The 20571-nt window shown below is 31.5% G+C and overlaps 1 protein-coding gene across 3 annotated transcripts in view; it reads right to left on the minus strand.

Annotated features, from left to right (window-relative positions):
* Window positions 1-20571, minus strand: part of RICTOR (RPTOR independent companion of MTOR, complex 2) — a 132007-nt gene that overhangs the window by 37742 nt on the left and 73694 nt on the right. For 2 of the 3 annotated variants that reach the window (XM_008568504.1, XM_008568503.1), the window contains exons 6-11: window positions 20189-20252; window positions 15634-15760; window positions 12382-12551; window positions 7247-7314; window positions 4305-4372; window positions 773-855 (exon numbers count right to left, since the gene is read on the minus strand). In XM_008568504.1, coding sequence (XP_008566726.1) covers window positions 773-855; window positions 4305-4372; window positions 7247-7314; window positions 12382-12551; window positions 15634-15760; window positions 20189-20252 — 580 coding nt within the window. The remainder of the gene's footprint in view (window positions 1-772; window positions 856-4304; window positions 4373-7246; window positions 7315-12381; window positions 12552-15633; window positions 15761-20188; window positions 20253-20571) is intronic. The other variant, XM_008568505.1, reaches the window with a different exon arrangement.

The raw sequence follows: 20571 nt of genomic DNA on the forward strand, positions 1-20571 counted from the left end.
ATCAACTGAATTATCCTAACCTTTTGTTCCCTGCTTATAGATTTCTTCATTTATAATCATATCCTTCCATCTCCATAATTGAAATGCTTTTTATTTCATATTTTAAGCAAGGCACACTTGGCTAATATTAATATTTTTCAACTCTGGGTTTGGTTCATATACAGAAAAATAAGGAAGGGGCAGAAGGAAGGAACAAAATTAAAACAAAAACATTTAAGAGGAAATTAAAGAATCACTTGAAGAGTTAGTTCTTTTTTCCTCCACATTAAATTTGTTTTTGCTGTTTCATACAAATTCCTACAATCAACTTATGAATACATCTAATAAATGAACACAAGTATTAACAACCCAATTTTAACCAAAACCACCATCTTCAAAATAAAAACTCTTAACATAGTATAAAAACCTAAGTTAGAAGGCATAGATACATAAATACTACAACTACTTTTTGCTAAATGTATTTCTGTAGTGCTTGAATCTTTTACAGTGAGAATGCCCTTTTGTACTGTTTGTATTGTTTTAATGAATAAAGCATAATTATGTTCATATTTTCAACTCAATTTTTAATACAGCCATTGTTCCCAACAACAGCAATATTTTAAATGATTCATATCATACTTAGGGTTTAACTAAGTAGTAAATATTTACTCATGTATTTTTATACAGGTTAATAACTAATGAAGAAAAAGTATCACCTGAAATAAATTTTTCTTCAATTAATTCCCTCTGTTAAACGTCCATGAATGAAACAATCACAATAACTTTTACCTACCCTTATTTCCATATTTGGTATGCAAAGTACTCCAATTAAAGACTGGATCCCAGAGTTTCCAGGTTTACATAGATTAATAATTCCTAAAAAGGACAAAGAAAAAAAAAACAATGATGTGAATTTGAAATAAACTATAGTAATATATCATAATATAAAATTTGTGATTTTTTTCTTAAGCTAAATTATACAATTATACTATGTGGTTATCATAAGTGGTATTATGTAAATAAAGTATACTTTAAGCATTCTCTGTATTTCTCCACTAACTGGAGATTACTGATAATTTCATCATTTAAATTATTTCTTCAATTTCTGTTTCATATCTAAAAAGTTCACGAGTCTGACTGCCTGACACTGTCCTGTTCACTAATGAATGCTTCACTGGGAACATAAGAGAGAATAAGACAATATTCTGTTTCCATTGTTTAATGCTCCAGTCTAAAGTGAAAAACTTTGCTTGGCATGTGTCTTTTAAAAGTTTAATTCTAAAATTTTTTGAATGCACAGAAGAGTATAAGCAACAGACTTCAAATAAAGCACACAATCAAAATTTTTAAGTTACAGACCAAGTCAAAGAATTTTAAACATATTAAAACTGTGTGTCACAAAAGATATGTGAATAGCCAACAAACACATACAAAGTGCTCAATATCATTACACATTAGAAATATGCAAATTACATTAATAATGAGGTACCATTACATATCTACTAGAATGGCTAATATTAAAGATTGACAATACCAAATGCTGACGAGGATGCAGAGAAACTGGAACTCACATACACTGATGATGGGAACATAAAACTGTGTAAGTATTTTGGGAAAGAGTCTGGCAGTTTCCTATAAAATTAAGCACACATCCACCCCATGATCCAGCAATTCCATATGGGAATTTTCCCAAGATAAATGAAAGCTCATGTACACAAAAAGGCTTGTATAAGACTTCTCATAGTAGCTCTATGTAGAATAGTCAAAACTGGAACAGATTAGGGGTTCACTAAAGGAGTTGGGCTAAGAAAACTCATATATTTACCCTATGGAATACTATTCCAGCAATAAAAAGTAACACAAAAAGGCTTGTATAAGACTTCTCATAGTAGCTCTATGTAGAATAGTCAAAACTGGAACAGGTTAGGGGTTCACTAAAGGAGTTGGGCTAAGAAAACTCATATATTTACCCTATGGAATACTATTCCAGCAATAAAAAGTAACGTATTACTGATATATACAATTACATGAATGAATCTCAAAATCATTATGTTGAGTGAAAAAAAGCCTTATAAAAAGGCTTTTTTAATGACTCCATTTATATGAAGTTTCAGAAAAGGCAAAACTAATCCATAAAGAAAATAATCAGAACAGTGTTTACTTATTAGCGGGGTGGAGTCAGGGAACTAGAAAGAGGTGAACTTTCTGGAGTGAGAATAATGGTCTATATATGGAAACAGAGTTGGATTATGCAGATATAAGCATTTGTCAAAACACATTAAATAGTAGATTCATGATTTGCCCATTTTACTGAATGTAAATTTTACCTCACCTGCCCTCAAAAACCAAAATCAAAAATAAACAAAAAGAACCAGGGCTGCAAACAAATACTGCATCCTAGTTAATAATCTGCATGAAGCGTTTAGAATAAAGAATACTGATGTCTGTCTGTAACTTCCTTCAGGATATATTAGAATAATATATGGACTGATAAACACACAGAGGGATAGACAGATGGACAGATATGTAATAAAGCAAATACAGCAAAAATCTAGGTGGTGGGACTATGTGGGTGTTCACTCCAGTTTTTTCAATTTTTCTGTATGTTTCAAATTTTTTAGGATAAATGTTGGGAAAACATTTTTTAAAAAGTCATATAGGACTCTGAAGTTCTGTTACTTCTGGCTAACCGTATACATGTTTATCAATCATATATATGTTCTCCTTGAATTTAGCATAAAAATTCAAATGAAAACGTAACAGGTAGACTTATTTGCTTAAGTCATCAAAATGGTGTTCCTCAAACTTAGATGTTTGATAATTTGAGAGATTATAAAGATACAGTTTCTACACTAATGCACTAGTGCACTATTATAGAGAACAGGCTGTTACAACTCATGAAGAAATTGTGTTCTAAAAGGTCACTTGAAAATCAGTTATTTGGAATTTGAAATACATTATATCATAGAAATAATGTTACAAATACACAAAAGTTTATTTAACTCATAAATAGTATCACAAATCTAAATACTATTTAGGAAATTCTGTTAGAAAAATGCTTTCAGGGTTCTAACTCATAATGCTAATATTTCTTTTATTATTTCAACAGAAGGGCAGAAGACTCCCAACCTTTTATGTTCCTAATGATGGATCAGTATATAAGGGCTCCAGAAGAAATGAAGCACAGTAGAAAGAATGTTTAAGAGCAATAAGTAAAGAAACTGGCAGATATTAGAGAAACAGTGACAGATAGAGTAGAATCTGGATGTAGGAAGGAGGAGGAGGAGATATTAGGGTGATTAAAGCAGGATAGAATTAATATTTTTGGTTAGATAGAAACTGCTTTAATGGCAAGAAGCTGAGGGATGGTAAAGAATGATGATTTTAACTACAGAAAATAAAGTTATAATGAGTTCTGGAGTAAGGGCAGTGAGATGGTTAAGTGAGGACCTAACTGGTTTCTATGTCGAAAGAGTATGTGGGGGCTGAACAAGTATAAAAAAAATGTGTGAGTCTTTTGTGCTCATAGACTCCTACAGTTGTCCATGAAGTTATGGGAAATAGGTATTTATAAGGTATGACAAGACAGGGCTTTTTACCAAGGTTAAAAAAAAAAAAGAAAAAGGACAAAACAAAACAGAGGAAGTACCTGGAAATATACAAGACTATGGCTGGGCTAAACATTTGTATGGAAAAAGATATCTGTAAGTTAGGGTTACCTAGGCACACAGAAATGTTTAGGTACATTTCCTTGTTCTGCTTACTTTCCACGCTATCCCTTTAATTATCCTACAAACTCAAGAAGGAAGAAGGTAATCAATATAAAATAATATTTAGTGGTGGTATTATTTTAAGAAAAAAGTCTGCTTTTTATTCCATGGAAAGATAAAGCATGCATAATTGCTATTCTCAAGAAATTTGGAACTACTGACAGCAAATCTTGCTTATTTGGTATTTATAACATTATTACAATGTACTTTTAAGAAACAAACTTTAGTTACAGATACAGATAACACTCAGGTTTTGTGCTGGGTTTTTTTTTTTTTTTTTTTTGGTATAGATCATGTTTCAAATCAACACAGTGACTTACAAATAGTTAATAAATATTTGTATACTGAAGACAATACTGGCTGTTTCCTATTGACTACTACAAATTTTCTTCACTACATTTTAATAATTCTGTGCAAATTCCTTTGGTTCTAATAATAACATATAAAGTAAGCTAGATTAACATTTAAATTAGATGCTGCAATAATAATTTAACATTTGATAAAGCAGTCAAGTTTTTCTTCCTGGATGTTATAAAGCAACATACAGTAACCTACCTGCCCATGACCGGAATGTTGCTATGATTCCCATTTTACTGGCTAGAAACCGTGCTTCTCTGTCTTCTCTGTTGAGGGGGGAAGAAGAAGGGTGTTATCAAAAAAATAAAATGTTAAAATAAAATGAATTTTTCCTGCTACTATATGAGAATAAGAGCTATCATTAGTTAATGTTTAAATATTTTCACATCATATTAAAACAAGAGATCAAAGAAAACCCCAAAGATCAGATCTACCCCAAAGCCAATTTCCCAATTATAAACTGACCCCAAATTTAAAATTCACGACATGGTTTAAAATAAGTCATAAATTCTGCTTTGCTATTCAGTTCTATGTTCCCTGCTCTTTTTGAAAACTATTCTTTGATGAGTTTTAATTAAGCATTAGAGAGAATACTAGTCTGCTTATTAGTAAGCATATGTGTTCAAAGACTGCCCCTTAGCAAAGAAAATTACCACAAAAACCTCTTACTTTTACCACATGCAGTCTCTTTACTTCAAAATCCTTGCCTCAAACTTATTTGAGCATTTCCGACAAGCAAGCTCAACAACCTACACAGTCATTGAATTGTTATTAAATAACTAGATATTATTAACATCACCAGCTACTTTCTTCCTTGAAAATTACATATTCAACTGTCTCGCTTGTTCCTTTATGTACAACAGTCATAACAATTATTAAGCAACAGAATGAATCATATTTATTAAACATTTCCACGTTTGGCTTATGGCCAGTTCCAATACTTAACAGCAATCTTATAACTCTTTATGCTACCCAATCACAATCTGTACCCTGCCGATTAACCATTTTTTCCTGTGCCATCTTTTCTTCTTCCCCAGTTAAATTCTTAATGATTGTGAGCATACAGAAATTCAGAGAACTGGAAAAGAAAAAAAATAGATGGAGTATAAAGAGCAATGTCAGAATATCAAACTAGACAAGTAGAGAGCAATCAGAGAGTACACAAAAGAGGTATGAGAAGCTCAAAGAAAAAGGCAAAAACCAAACTAAGCTCTGTAGCATCAGTTGAAATGAGAACTTAACAGACACTAAAATTGAGGGTGGGGGTGGGGAGGTGGAAGAAGAGAAAATCAGGCACCTGTGTGATTAAGCTTTCAGTGCTCCTTCTCCTAAAAATGTTGGTGACATACTTATGATGACTGCCTGGTAATCCATCTCTAACCTATTAGATAAACTTGTAATATTTTTTAAACCAAGCATTTCCCTATTCCCTGGTCATAATGTACCCTTATTTGGACTGCCATTTATCTGCTCATACTCTAGAAACTTAATGAAAAACCTAAGGAACCAAATAGGAAAGGAAGGATTTTGGTGAAATGTCCCCCACTCCCAACTCTAAAAAATATTTAGGTTCATCTCTTATTCATCATGGTATGCAGAGTTCTAAAAATGGCCCCATGCCAAGATTCCATGCCCTAATCTCTGGATCCCCAGAAGATGATAAGATATCAAAGTCATGACGGTAATTACATTTATGTTATATAGCCTAGCAGAGCTTAAGACAGGGAGATAATCTAGCAGACTTTATCTAATTGGAGAACTTTCTCTAGCTGGTTGCAGAAAAGGAAGTCAGAGAGATTAAAAGCACTAGAAAGATTCGGTGTTATTGCTGCCCTTTGCAGATAGAGGGGGCCATGTGCCAAGGAATGTAGGTGGCCTCTACAAAGTGCTAAAGCAGGCCCCAACAAACAGCCAGCAAGAAAACAGGGACCTCGGTTGCACAATAGCAAGGAACTGAATTCTGCCAACAATCTGAAGAAGCTTGGAAATGGATTCTTCACCAGAGTCTCCACACAAGAGCTGAGCCAGATATCTGACCTACCTAACTGTGAGCTAATAAACTGATGTTGTTTTAAGTTACTATGTTTGTAGTAACTTGTTCTGTAGCAATAGGAAACTCATACTCTTCATCAATAAAAAGAATGTCCAAATCTCAGAAGAAGCCAAGAAAGAGGCTTAAGAATTCCAATTCATATCTGAAGTTAGCAGGAATAAATCTGGAAGTCTTAAACAGAGAAAACCTATTTTGATTTCTTAGCTCAGTTCACAATGTTAGGGTGTGAAAATGAGTCCCCAGTGATGGAAGTGATTGAAGATACGAAACCACTATTTTTAATTCAGGATAAAAATGAAAAACAACAAAAATGTCTCCCTGTTTAACAATGTTCCAAAACTTAGTGAAGAATTTTAAAATATATACTATCTGTCTAAATAAGCATATGTCTGCAATCCAACAATCCTACTAGAAAAGTATCTCACAGCTTATTTATTGGAAACACGTCACTTGCAAAATCTTCACCAACAGTGCACTGCTTGATACCTGAATCATTTTTACACAGTTAGCTCAGAATACCTAATGTGCTTTTCTCTCCAAAAAGACTCTGAAAATTATACTGTCTCATTTCTAGAAAATAATCTTTATCCCCATTTATTTCCCTATTAACCTAACTTTCCAAATTTTACATGTTACATCATTCTGCTGACTTAATGTAAGGCAACTCTTCGTTCTATTCACTACTGTTATTTCATTCTTTTAGTCTCTCAATGTAATAATGCTAAAAATACAACAGAAAAAAAAAAGACCTAGGTTTCTATTCCAGTCTATCTTATCTGATGGGTTTTCGAAAAGTTCATGGAAAAATTCATATTATCTTTTAATTCAACTTTTTCTATGAACTTTTTTGAACTACCCTTGTATTTTTTTGAAATAAGAAATTAAACTTTAAATTTCCCAAAGCTATCTTTTAATTTTCTAAACCACAGTTAATTATGACAGAAATGCAACATAATTCCAAAAATATAGGAAATTTACTTAAACTCCCATTTCTTTAGCTGTACATACAATCGGACAAGCCTAAAAGCTTTAATATTAACACACACACACACCACCTCATAAATTATTAGGAACAACTGGTACTCACTTGAGCTGTCCTTCAGCTGTATCTGGACTATGTCTGTAGTGAAAATCAGTATAGGGTGCTAAAATTCGCTAATTAAAAGAAAAAGAAACAGAAGAAGAAGAAAAAAGTCATTATTATAAAGTGCACTCTTCATGTAACAAGCTAAAATCAATTCTACTTATACAGTTTGAGAGACTTATTTAAATTCTAAACATACTTTAAAATACATAAGACATTAATAATAATGGTTTTTAACAGTATTATTTTACTTTTAGTAATATATTTACCTTTTCTGGTACTTTTCATTCCTTCCTACATTTCTTTGTCTTAGATAATTTTCCTTCTAACTGAGGATTTCCTTTAGTCTTTCTTTGCATCTGTTTCCTTTTTTAAACAACAATAAATATTTATTATCTCACACAGTTTCCATGAATCAAGAATCTAGAAGAAGCTTAGCTGCATGTTTATGGCTAAGGGTCTCATAAGGCTGTAGTTGGAGGATCTGCTTCATGATGGTTCACTCATAAGGTGCTGGTTGTTGGCAAGAGGGTTCAATTCCTCTCCATTTATGCCTCACCCTGGGCTGCTTTAAGAGTCCTCATGACAAAAAAACAAGCAATCCAAGACAGAGCAGTGTTTCTTTTAAATCCCTCAGATCTTTTCATTTTTCTTTAATGTGAAAAAACCTTTATTTTACCTCAGTTTTTAAAATACATTTTCTCCAGGTTAGGTTGGCAGTTATTGTCTTTTAGCACTTTAAAGATGCCATTCTACTATCTTTAGTTTACATTATTATTTCTGTTGGGAAATCAGCTGTCAGACTTGCTCCTTTGAAAGTAACATGCCTTTCATTTTCTCAAGCTGCTTTTAAGATTTTTAATTGTCTTGTCTTTCAATGATCTCACCATGATGTGCCTACATGTTGTTTTCTTTTTGGAGGTTTCTGAGCTTTGTAAATATGAAGCTTCATTAGTTGCTGAAAGAAAGTTTTGGCCATTGTCTCTTTGGATATTTGCTTCCACCAATTTTCTCTTTCCTTTCCAAAGACTACAATTACAACCTTTTGCTCTGTTGTGTTTATTTCCTTTCTTTTGTTTCTCTTTATGTTCTTTACTCTGGATATTTATTTATTGACCTTTCTGCCAGTTTACTAACAATCTCTTCTTGTTCAATATGAATTTTTAATTTTGGTGAGTTCTGAATTCCAGGTATTATATTTTTCAGTACTAGAATTTCCATTTAATTCTTTTTGTATATCCAATTATGGTGAAATTCTCCATTATTTCATCTATTTTTTTTTCCTCTTCCTGAACAAATTAATCATGGTTATTCTAAAGTCTTTTTCCTCTATCTTACTTCTGACCATATTTCTTTGGAATTTTTTTTTTTAGGGAGGGGAGTTCAGTCATATGGTCATGTCTTTTTGTATGACTAGAAAGTTTTGACTGAATGTCAAAATGTGTTGACATTGTGTTTTTTTTTTTTTTTTTTTTTTAAATAAAAGGCTCTACGTGATGTTATTGTCCACCAGAGATGTTTTATCCTTTCACCTGCTAGGCAGGTAGATTAAAGGGTCTGATCACCCTATCCTAACGTCCACCTGAGTTAAATTGAGGCTACACTGCAATCTTGATAAGACTAAGTATACCTCTGGATTTCCCATGTTCCTAAAGTATGCCCCTCCAGGGGGTTTTTTTGGTTTGTTTTTTTAACATGTTTCATAAGTTTCAAACTTAGATCTTTAGCTACCCATCAAGACAGGTTCACAATTCAGTAAATATCAAGAACAGGAAATCAACTATGCAATATCCAATTTTGCCATTTCGGCACCCCCCAACTGCCAAAAGCTCTTCTGATTTTTCTGATCTAGAAAGAACCTACCTGGATTTTCAGTTTCTAACTACATTCTGATCAGCGAGTGGCCCCAGGGAAAAAAGCTGTTGCACATATAATTAGTGTAAATTCACTACAACCTAGACGTCTTTCAGTTTTTGTCTGTTAATTACTGGAAAAGAAACTGGTATTCTACTTTTGAAAGAAAGTATATTTAGATGGGAAATAACCAGGAAAAAAATAAATAAGAGTAGAAATAAAAAAAAAAAAAAAAAAAAAAAAAAAAAAAAAAAAAAAAAAAAAAAAAGTAAAAGCCAGGGTAAACTGAAAAAAAAATTATTTCTTTTAAAATTTAAGTTAATGAACATAACCATTTTTAACAGGAGGAAGATTTGGGCCTAACAAAAGGGGTAGTAGCACTGAAAATTGTCCCTTTGTATGTAGAAAAGAAAACCAAAGTATTAATTTAGAATAAAAAAATTGATAAAATACAATTAATAAAAATGATAATATTCTCTTAACAGCAGACACTATGAGGAAAATGATAATGATAAATAGAAACTGATGATGAATAATACCCAAAGCAATCAGCACTTGTTGAATATTTATCATGTGTCAGGTACTTAGAAAAACATTTACCTAGAATACTGCCTTACTACTATTGTTACTACTACTACTATTATTATTTACACTATTTAATCTCTACAATAATTTTTTAAGGTATAGACCATGACCTTCATTTTACTTTTGAAAAAAGTGGGTCCAAGAACTTTCCTAGGGACATAAAGCTAGTAGGTCATAGAGCAAAAAATCAAAACTAGATCTCTATAGCCCAAAGTCTATGCTCTCAATCTCTTTGCTATGAGGGTACTTCAAAAAGTTCATGGAAAGACTAGTATTATCTTTTAATTCTATTTTTCCACAAACTTTTTGAAGTACCCTTATATTATTATTATTATTATTAAGACTAGTATTATCTTTTAATTCTATTTTTCCACAAACTTTTTGAAGTACCCTTATATTATGATGGGATCTTTTTAAGAGGAAAAAAGAACCAACATCTATGGGTTTAAAGAACAAAATACAAGCAAAAAGATAGTAGTATACTTAAAAATCTACCATAATCTTTGAGGTTTCTTTTCATTTATATAAAGGCATTGCTAATCTGCTATATAATATACAGGAATAAAAAACAAAGCCTGTATATATTATCTTCTTTCATTGTTAATGATTTTTCCAATTTTAAAATTATAGCTTTTCCTCAAGTAACCCATTTAAAAAATGGGCAAAGGAGCTAAATAGGCACTTCTCAAAAGAAGACACAGAAATGGCCAACAGACACATGAAAAAATGCTCAGCATCAGGGAAATGCAAATCAAAACCACCATGAGATAACAGCTCACCCCAGTTAGACTGGCCATTTTCAAAAAAGACAGAGAATAACAAATACTAGCAAGGATGTAGAGAAAGGGGAACTCTTCTACACTGTTGGTGGGATTGCAAATTAGTGCAGCTATTATGCAAAACAGTATGGAAGTTCCTCAAACAGCTACAAATAGAACTGCTATGTGATCCAGCAATTCCACTGCTGGTATATATACACAAAGGAATGGAAATCATTATGTTGAAGGGATATCTGTATTCTCATGTTTATTGCAATAATATTTACAATAGCCAAGAGTAGGAACCAACCTAAATGTCCATCATTGGATGACTAGATAAGGAAAATGTGGTATATATATATACACTATGGAATACTACTCTGTCATTAAAAAAAAAAAAAATGAAATTTGCCATTTGCGGCAACGTGGATGAACTTAGAGAAAATTATGTTAATTGAAATAAGCTAGGCACAGAAAGGGAAATACCGCATGTTCTCATTCATAAGTGGGAACTTAAAAAAAAAAAGAAAGATAACAACAACCACAATAATTCACTGAACTTTCAAAGGGAGAGAACAGAACTGAGGCCACCAGAGGTGGGAAAGGTGGAGGGAAAGGGATTAGCAAGAAATTGGTAAAAGGCCACAAAAAATGATTATATTGTGTAATGTTGAATATACTAATTATCCTGATTTAAGCATCATATATTGCACACAAGTATTGATATTCAACACTGTACCCCACAGATATGTACAATTATGTTTCAGTATATAAGAAATAAAAAATATAGTTTTTCTACCTGATAAAGAAAAAAATTAAAAGTAAACACACTATAAAATATCAGCAATGCCAGCTTATTCCCATACAATGTCTATGAATAATGTATTTAAAACCACTTAAGAATATTGTACTTAACATTTGTTAATGATATAGTCTATATCAATTTTATAATCTGAGGTGTTTCTAAAAATAGTCCTAATAATAAACCAGAACTATAATATATAAATTTCATAAAAAGACAAATTAGGAAATAAATCTTTTATACCTTGCATAATTTCATAAATACAAAAAAATCCTTGATTTAAACCTACTCTGAATGCTATCTGCAATGGTCAACAATGGTACATTCACACAAATAAACTGTAAGAATATATTGTGTTATGATTCTGTTCTAATCACTACATACTTATAAAGAAGAGTATACAGTAGTCTTTTTACTTTAGACTAACTGTAATAAACACTATGTGAATTAGTTAAAAATTTTAAATGTAGAGTATTTTCTAAAAAGATATATATGAACTTTCTCCCAAGTATATGTGACAATCAGTTGCTAACCAAGTGCTTCCAGGTACACAGAACTTTAGCATAGTTTAATGAATAGGGTATAATTAACAGGGGGTATTCACACACACAATTAACATAGTAAAATCCTTAAAATCAAATGGTTTTAAACAGGTAAATGTCTTATGTAATCTTACTCATTCTCTAATTTGCTTAGCAAACTTTTCATAGATAACACAAAAGATAAACTTCACCTTGTGCATTGATGAAATATATATATATATTTTTTCTTTTTTTTTGTGACCGGTAAGGGGATCGCAACCCTTAGCTTGGTGTCGCTGGCACCGCACTCAGCCAGTGAGCGCACCGGCCATCCCTATATAGGATCCGAACCTGTGGCGGGAGCGCCGCTGCGCTCCCAGCGCCGCACTCTCCCAAGTGAGCCATGGGGCCGGCCCTGATGAAATATTTTAAAGAATAATATTTTCAATTCAGTCCAAACTGAATGAGCTATAAAATATTGCTGGAAATAAACCAGTCTTGGTTAATTTAGGCTTGATAATTAATGTTGTGCTATATCTATCAACTTCAAAATTTCAAATTAAGAGTATGTACTTAAAATCATATTTTAAAACTAGAAAAGAATATTAAAGTTCCTACCTCTAATTCTACATCAGCTCGAACATACTGTCGAGTCTTTGGATGATTAAGGAGGTGCAAAATTGTGGTAATGAGGGCCTCGTTTATCCGACTTAATTGGCAATCGATCACATTTTTCAAGATGGTGTTTAGTCCACCTCGAAGGGCCACCACCTCTGGATTCTGAAGTGCTAAAATATAAGAGAGAACAACTTAACATACTATATCAGGGGTAATTATCAAAACTAATTAGAAATCTGGGCTTTTACTTTAAAACTCAATTTCCTTTCTGACTTGAAAAACTTTCTAATGAATGACACTTACGAGTAAATGAACAAGCAGATAAAAGGTATCTAATAAAAGTTATTGAATATACTTCCCCAAAACCTGATTTTTTAAATGTCTTCGCATTTTCATATCTTTTGTCCATATTTTACTGGAATGGTTTTTCTTTCCAATCAATTACATGGAGTTCTTTAAACATTGCGGATATTGATCCTTTAACTGTTTCAAATCTTTTATCTGATTTGTAACTTTAGACTTGTTTAAAATGGTGTATTTCACTTTTCTATATTTTTATGAGACAAACATGAACATGTATGCATACACATGCATTCATGCTTTTTAAAAACTTCATGCTCAGAAACTCCTCTCTCACACCAAAGATCAGGCATTTTCTTTGTATGTGTGTACATGTGCATGTGTGTTTTAGATGAATTCATGATTTGCATTTCAGTCTTCAATCTGTCAGGAAGTTAAATTTTGTTTAGATGATAAACTCAATTTTTTCCCCCAAATGTTTAAGCAATTCTCTCAGCATGCTTCCCAGACTCATTTTTATACTTTATGATATACTAAAGTTTTATGTAATCAGGGTCTGCAACTCTCTCTTCAGTAACTTAGGTTCATAGTTTTTATAAAAATATACATGAAAAGATAATCATTCCTTTCTCTTCCATTTATTCTTTTTTGAAAAATGTTTTCATGGTTGGTTCTCTTCTATTTATTCTTCCAGGTAAATTTTAGAATTAGGTTTCTTTTATATTTTCTAAAATAAGGTAAAATTACATACAGTAAAATGTACAAATCTTAATCCTACAGTTTAATAAATTTTGAACAATGTCTACACCCTTGTAACCAATATGCCACTCTAGGTACAGAAATTTCATAGTACTAGAAAGTGCCATTACCTCACATTACAGTAAGTCCCCCTCCACTGTACAGGCAACCACTGTTCTCATTTCTACCCTTGTAGATTGGTAGTGCCTTCTTGAGAATCAATTTGACAAATTCACAAGTCAAAAGTAGCCCCCTCAAACACATACAACTCATGTACATTTCTTATTAAATTTAGTGGTGTATAATTTTTCGTTCTCTTTCGGAAATAGTATCATTTTTTCTATTATATTTACTGATTTCTGTTGAAACACAAAAGAAATTTATCAAATCTGTATTTTCATGTTACCACCATACTAAAATTACTTAAGTTCTGTTTTCACTTAGTTTTGTAGATACAATCAATCTATCATCTACAAAGTAATACTGCCTCCTTTCCAATATATAAATACATTTATTATTTTGCCTTACTAATAACTTGACTAAAAGCTTTAAAATAATGAAAATTAAGAGTCAAAAAGATATAATATTTGTAGAGACCCACTATGAAGAATAAATCATCAAGTGCTGATTCAAGATAAATGTTCTAGGATCTTAACAAAGTAACCTTTTAATTATTCTATTTTATATATGTTTATGGGTATATGTCTATCTGTGTGTATACATATGTAAAACGCTAGTTTCATAAAAAGAAATTGGTAGGTTTCCATCTTCGTAATGCTCTAAATCAAATTACCCTACATAAGAATTACCAGTTCCTTGTTTTTCAAAAACAAAACTTAATGTATAAGTCTTTTTGGTGGCAATTATTTTATCAGTGTTTTCATTACTTCTATGGTTTTTGATCTACTGTTTTTTACTTTTTAAGTGAAATTTATCCTGAAAACCCATTCATTTCAGTAAGTTTCCAAATATATGTATATAAAAAAATCTTATTAAAAAACTCCTATTATATTCTCTTCCTCATTTCTTTATTAATCTTGTTTTCCTGACCTTTGAGTTTCCCAAACATTTTTGTATCTCACTGTTTTGTTCTTCCAGTTAACAGAGTTCATATAAAATAATCTATCTTGTTCTATAATTAAGACTTTAATTTTATTTTTGGTTTCCTACGTATGTAAATACTTTTTCTTTTTCTATTTCTTCAGTTACAACGGTTTCAGTGGTTCACTCACTCATTTTTTGCTTAATTATAAAAGCATTTTATGATAAGAAGTTAACTCCAAGTACAGTTTCCAGGCATCCCGTATATTGTCATGTAGTCAAATTTTTGTTGTTTTCTAAATTTCCTTACTCACATTTCTGATTTTGTTTCTAAATCAACAGGTATTGTGAACAGTATTTTTAAATCTTTAATGGTATGGTTTGGTTCTCCTTTTGTTTCTTTGGCTTAAACTTTATGTTATTATTTAACAAAATAATATTATCTCAAAAGGAAATGTGACATACACCATTTCTATTTTATGTGCTGGAAAAATATCTTGTCATTTAAAATTATATTTCTTCAATAGTAAGTGAGGTTGGAACTTTTAAAATATGTTGAATAGCCATGTATTTCTTTGCAAATTATTTTCCCTACTGATTTGCATGTAAATAAGTTATTTTGTTACTTTTATTTATTTATTTATTTTACTTTTTTGTTCTCGTGCTGCTTGTTTTCTTGACTTCTTATAGCAAAATCTGCAGCTTTTGAAATCCCGATGTAATTTCCTTTGACAATTCAAATCTTTTCCTCCCACTGATCAGATAAATATTTACACATGCTTTTCCTCCTAGTTTTTTTTCTCCGTTTAACTCTTTGATCCCTTTGCATTGAAAATTCATTTTCTAACTATGGTGAATTGTTTATTGTTTTTAACCCACATCAAGATATACTGCAAACCTAATGTCAGACAGCCAGGAGATTTTGTTATAATTACTGGAATTTAGAAAATTCCTGTACTAAATTTCATGATGAGTAAAACTTTAATATTTACAGAATTTTAATGTCACTTTGAAATTATCTGTAAAATAACAAGTCCTCTACTTCTCTTTCAGAGATATACTACTTGGTTATGATTTTGTACAAATAACTAAATTCACATATTAAAGGCTTTAAGAAATGTTACACATTCCTTCTAAAATACTACATTTTTATTACTTGAAAAAATTTCTGACCTAATTCACAGATAATGGCAATGCATGCTCGAACCATTCTGTCTCTCTCTTGAAGTCCATCATTTCCAACTGCAATTAATGAGTTAGCCACAGAACTAGGAAACAAGGAAGCATTCACAGTAATCATCTACAACAGGGAGAAATCAGAAAGAGAAGTTACTTACACTGTAATACATTTTTTAATCCTATTTTGTTCTGATTGAAGTATTTAAGACCATAGAATATTTATAAAATCCAGGCACCAATATTCATCTTCTGCTTCATATGGATATTTCAAAGGATTAGTATAACTGATAATTGATATAACAAATTGTAATACTCATTACTATAGAGAAATGTGTTTGATTTTTTTCTCATAGTCCAGACTATAAATTAGCTGACCAATAAGATTTAATGTTTTTGAGATTCCAAGTTACTCTACAATAGGAACTATATCTTAAAGAAGCTTTTCAGTCCCTAGACAAAGCAAATCAGTGGTGACGATAGCAGTCAACATACTACTGTACTATTACATTCCTGACTCTCTCCCTGTACACAATCATCACCAAGTCCTACCAATTTACCTCATTAATATCTTTATCCCTAATTGCCCCCTCCCCATAAAATTAATTGATCTGGGCCCTCATTCTCCTTTACTTTGCTACCAGAGACACCTAATGATCTCCCTTATCTCTAGCCCCCATTCCAATCAATCACTTGTTGCTATACCAAAATGCAGAATTCATAATCCATAATCTGTTTTTGATATTTCAAAAATCCTAATGAAAGTAGCATGTATCTGGTGATAAAATTTTGGATGAAATCTCACATTAAATGAAAGGTCTAATTGGCAATACCATATTTGGAATATTGAAAATATGTATATATCTTCAATTTGGAAAACAGAAAGGAAACAAATTATGTAGCTAATTATTGTTTAATAAATAAAAACTATCTGGTAGACAAGGTATTTCAAAATAACAGGTTCCTGGAGTGGTAAAAGAAGAAAATATTTTCTTTTGTTTGAGTGGTGATAAAATATTAAGGAAAACTAATCTGTCCCAGATGTTACTGAATTTACAATCCTGTCAGAAAAATAAAACTTGTGTTATTAAAATGAAAAATATATAGTAAGTCTTATAAAGGATCAAAAGAAAGATCTGTATGGGTTAGCATAGTTGTAAATGGTTTATGTCATTTAAGCGGCATTCAATATTACAAAGTTCAATTGAAATTATAGAATATAGTTCCACAACCATAAAATAAATACATTTCCAATAACTGTAGAATCTATAGAAGCTTTCACATCCTTTTCCAAATCAATATTTTCCATTAATCAAAAAAGCGGGAGAAGGAAAGGGAAAATGGGTAGTAAACTGATTTTCCTGTACGAAAAATTCTAGCCTCTTATGATATTAATTTGTGTTTTAATGCTACTGGTCTATTATTATGCTTACAGGGAGCCTGTAAGAAAATTTTCCCAAACAACAAAATGCACATAATATATTCTGAAAAGAGTTGGCTGAGAAGCCAGGCAAATTGGCTTTAACAGCTAAATATGCTGTTAATAAACTGTCACCTTGGCCAAATCAATCCTCTCTGTGCCTCAGTTTCCTCATTTGTAAAACAAAGATGTATACAAGATGACTTCTAGAATTTCAAGTATAAAACTTAACTCTATGAATCTCAACTGTCTACTAAATATACACTTGTTTAATTCAACAGATTGTGCTATGAAACGAACCCCCAAAATTTAAATTTTTACAAATAAAATCAATCTTATTTCCCAGGGAAATATATGCAAAGAAACTCTTATAATCTGTGTAAATAGGAGAATGCTTTCCTCATAAATCAATGAATACTCAATAAGGGAAAAGTCATAGAATGCTGTCACTATTAAAAAAGTTTAATCATCTTTTCTGGCATAATAGTAGAGATATATATAAAACCAATTAAAGATCATGACTAAGAAATAAATTTGTGGGACTAAGATAAAGAAATTAGAGAAGCACTGAGTTCTCTAAGGGGAATATCTGAAATTTGAGCTGAGATTGGAAGATGAATTTAATGTGGAAAGGGGTAGAAATGGAATGAAAAGAGTAAGAAGGAAGTAACAATCCTGGCAGTGGTGGTAGGTAGTTTGTCTACACGCATGGTGGCATAATAAGACAGGTCAGACATAAATGGTTGGTTGGACCAAAAGTGGGTTTTGAACTCCATGGTAGACTATACTTAATACTCTTGAGCCAATTTAGGTTTGGAACTTAGGAGAACTGAGTTCTAGTTCTGACTTTGCCACTGTCTTACTGTGTATCAAGGGTACTTGTTTCTACCAAATAAATCCCTTTCAACTGTAAAAAATCTGTGACATTATTAATTATTCATTACATGTATAAAGAAATGATACATAAAGAAAATGATAGCTTAAATTAGGCAGACAGTAAGTACAATTTAAATAGGATAAAGAAAAGAGTAGCAACAACTACCAATAGGAAAACCATATAGAAAATGAGAGACAAAAACCAGAAAGGATAGCCAAGAGAGTGAAAGAGAGTGGGAGAGTGGGGGAGAGAGAGAGAGAGAGAGAGAGAGAGAGAGAGAGAGAGAGAGAGAGAGAGAGAGAGAAGAATCAGAGGGATACTGAAAAGAAACAAATAAACAGAAAATTTTCCAAATGAATGAGACAGGGATAGGTGAAAGAAGGAAAAGTAACATGGGTATTCCTTAATTACTCATAGAGTAAGTTTAAAAAATAGATTAATACTTTAATAGAAAATTTTAAAACCTTTTTGGAATGCATTAAAAAAGCCATAGTGACCTAGTAATTATAATATTAAACATTAATTTCTACTAGTTCAGTTGCTAAGGTGTTACTGAGAAAAGAAATGTATGCTTCAGAAGCTATAAGTACAAATGATATCATAGTGTCTCTGGCCTATAGAGGACACTGTTCATTCAGCAAATGTGTGTTCCCTTTAACTTAAACCCCTTTAGCTAAACCAAAGGAGAAACCCTGCAATTGTGCTTTCCCTTTAAGTCTAATTCCTTTAGCTAAATCAAGGAGAAACCCTGCATTATAATTTCCTCTGATCTTATATATATCTTACCACCAAGTACAAGCAATTTTCCGGTACTTGGATTCACAAATGATTATCCAACTCAAATTACTCTGCATCTCAGAAAACAGAATAAAATGATATTTTTGTTATGGTGCTACTAAATTGTTTTTAAGGGTCTGTTTACTTTTACTGAACTATTTTATAAATTAAATCTTAAGTTGTACAGAATATTTTACAAAATTAAAACATTTACTAAATAACCCAAAGAAGCTGAATTCCACTGTCATGACAGTGGAAGGGAGTATATGAATTAACGAAAACCATAAATCTGCTAGCCGGTTAGCTCAGTTGACTAGAGCATGGTACTTATTACACCAAGGTCCAGGGTTCGATCCCTGTACAGGCCAGCCACCAAAAAATTTTTTTTAAAAAACCATAAATCTAAATTTTAAATTTAAACTTGAAAAGTCAAACCATGATCCTGATATAGCAGTTTACTTGTAACAAGTTTCCTAATCTATGTCCACTAAATAACTCTTACTAGAATTTCAAACTTCTTCTAAAACTTAACTTATACTTGCTCTTTACTATGATACCACCTGTGGGTACTATTTCCTATGCAGGTACTTTACTTTGATACCACCTGTGGGTATTAACCACAAGGTAGACAACTTGAAAAAAAAGAAGAAAGAGGAGACCTAGTTAATATACAAACTCAACAGTCTACCATTCTGGAGCATACACTGAATTCAAAGGTAGATAGGAAGGAAAAGAGCTAACAAAAATTCAACTTTTAAATAATTTTAGACATTTTTACATTAACAAACATACACTGCACATTTCTCATGAATGTTTAGGATGAAATATGGTACTTATTCAGACTGTGTCCTAAACAGATTTACTCACTTCACTCTATTCCTTGACTATTAGGGCATCACATTAAGCAACAAAAAAACACTGTGTGAAGGCCTCTCATGAGAAGCATTATGGGTTGTCCTCAACACCGTCTCTTGAGAAGTTTAAATTGTGACCTTTTATCTTGTACAATGGCCTGAATTGATCATTGCAACTGCCCATGGGTTTTATTCAAATTCATCTTTTAAAAAAAAAGCCTGTAACTATCTGTGATACCCATTTTAAAGTTAACTCCAAGCACACAATTAAAGAGAAAATTAAGATAGGGAGCAAATAATCCTCTTTCTCCAATAACTTATCAAAGAAGTACCTACACTTACATGTCTACTGAAGGAATATTCTTCACAATGAACATTTTATAAGAAACACTATCCTAGCCATACCAAATCACATAGAATAATTACACAAAATATTTATGCTTACCTCAAGATTTAATAGATCTATTTAATTCATATACAACTATAACACAAAATAAAAATGTTTAATGAAAAATTTAGTGTTTAAGTTTTAATGGAAAGATTTCACAAAACAGTCTAATCTATAAATGTAAATATTTAACACGAAAACTATAAATTGGCCTTTTACTCTCACATAGAGCATACCTTTCTGACTAATCGAAGTGCTTGTGTCCTCTCTACCTCGTTGCTCTGCTGTATGTCAATGCACCTAAATAATACACAAAATATTAATCATTGATAAAATCCTACTAAACAACTTTTTGTATCATAAGACTGCTAGATCAGATCCATCTTGCTAATGTCAATATGGTATAATAAAATTTTAATACATGATTTCTCAGTACCAGCAAATATTTATTTAGTTAACTTGTATATTTCTAGTGATAACTGTTTGTTATGAAAACAAAAACAAAAACAAAAACACCAAGTATTTCATTTAAAACTTCAGGAAAGAGCAATGTACTAAATAATATACAGGACTACATCTATATATAAAGAATCATAAACCCACTTACAAAGCAAAGTAT

This window comes from Galeopterus variegatus, unplaced genomic scaffold, assembly GCF_000696425.1.
Source record: "Galeopterus variegatus unplaced genomic scaffold, G_variegatus-3.0.2 Scaffold418, whole genome shotgun sequence".
Classification (NCBI taxonomy): Eukaryota; Metazoa; Chordata; class Mammalia; order Dermoptera; family Cynocephalidae; genus Galeopterus; species Galeopterus variegatus.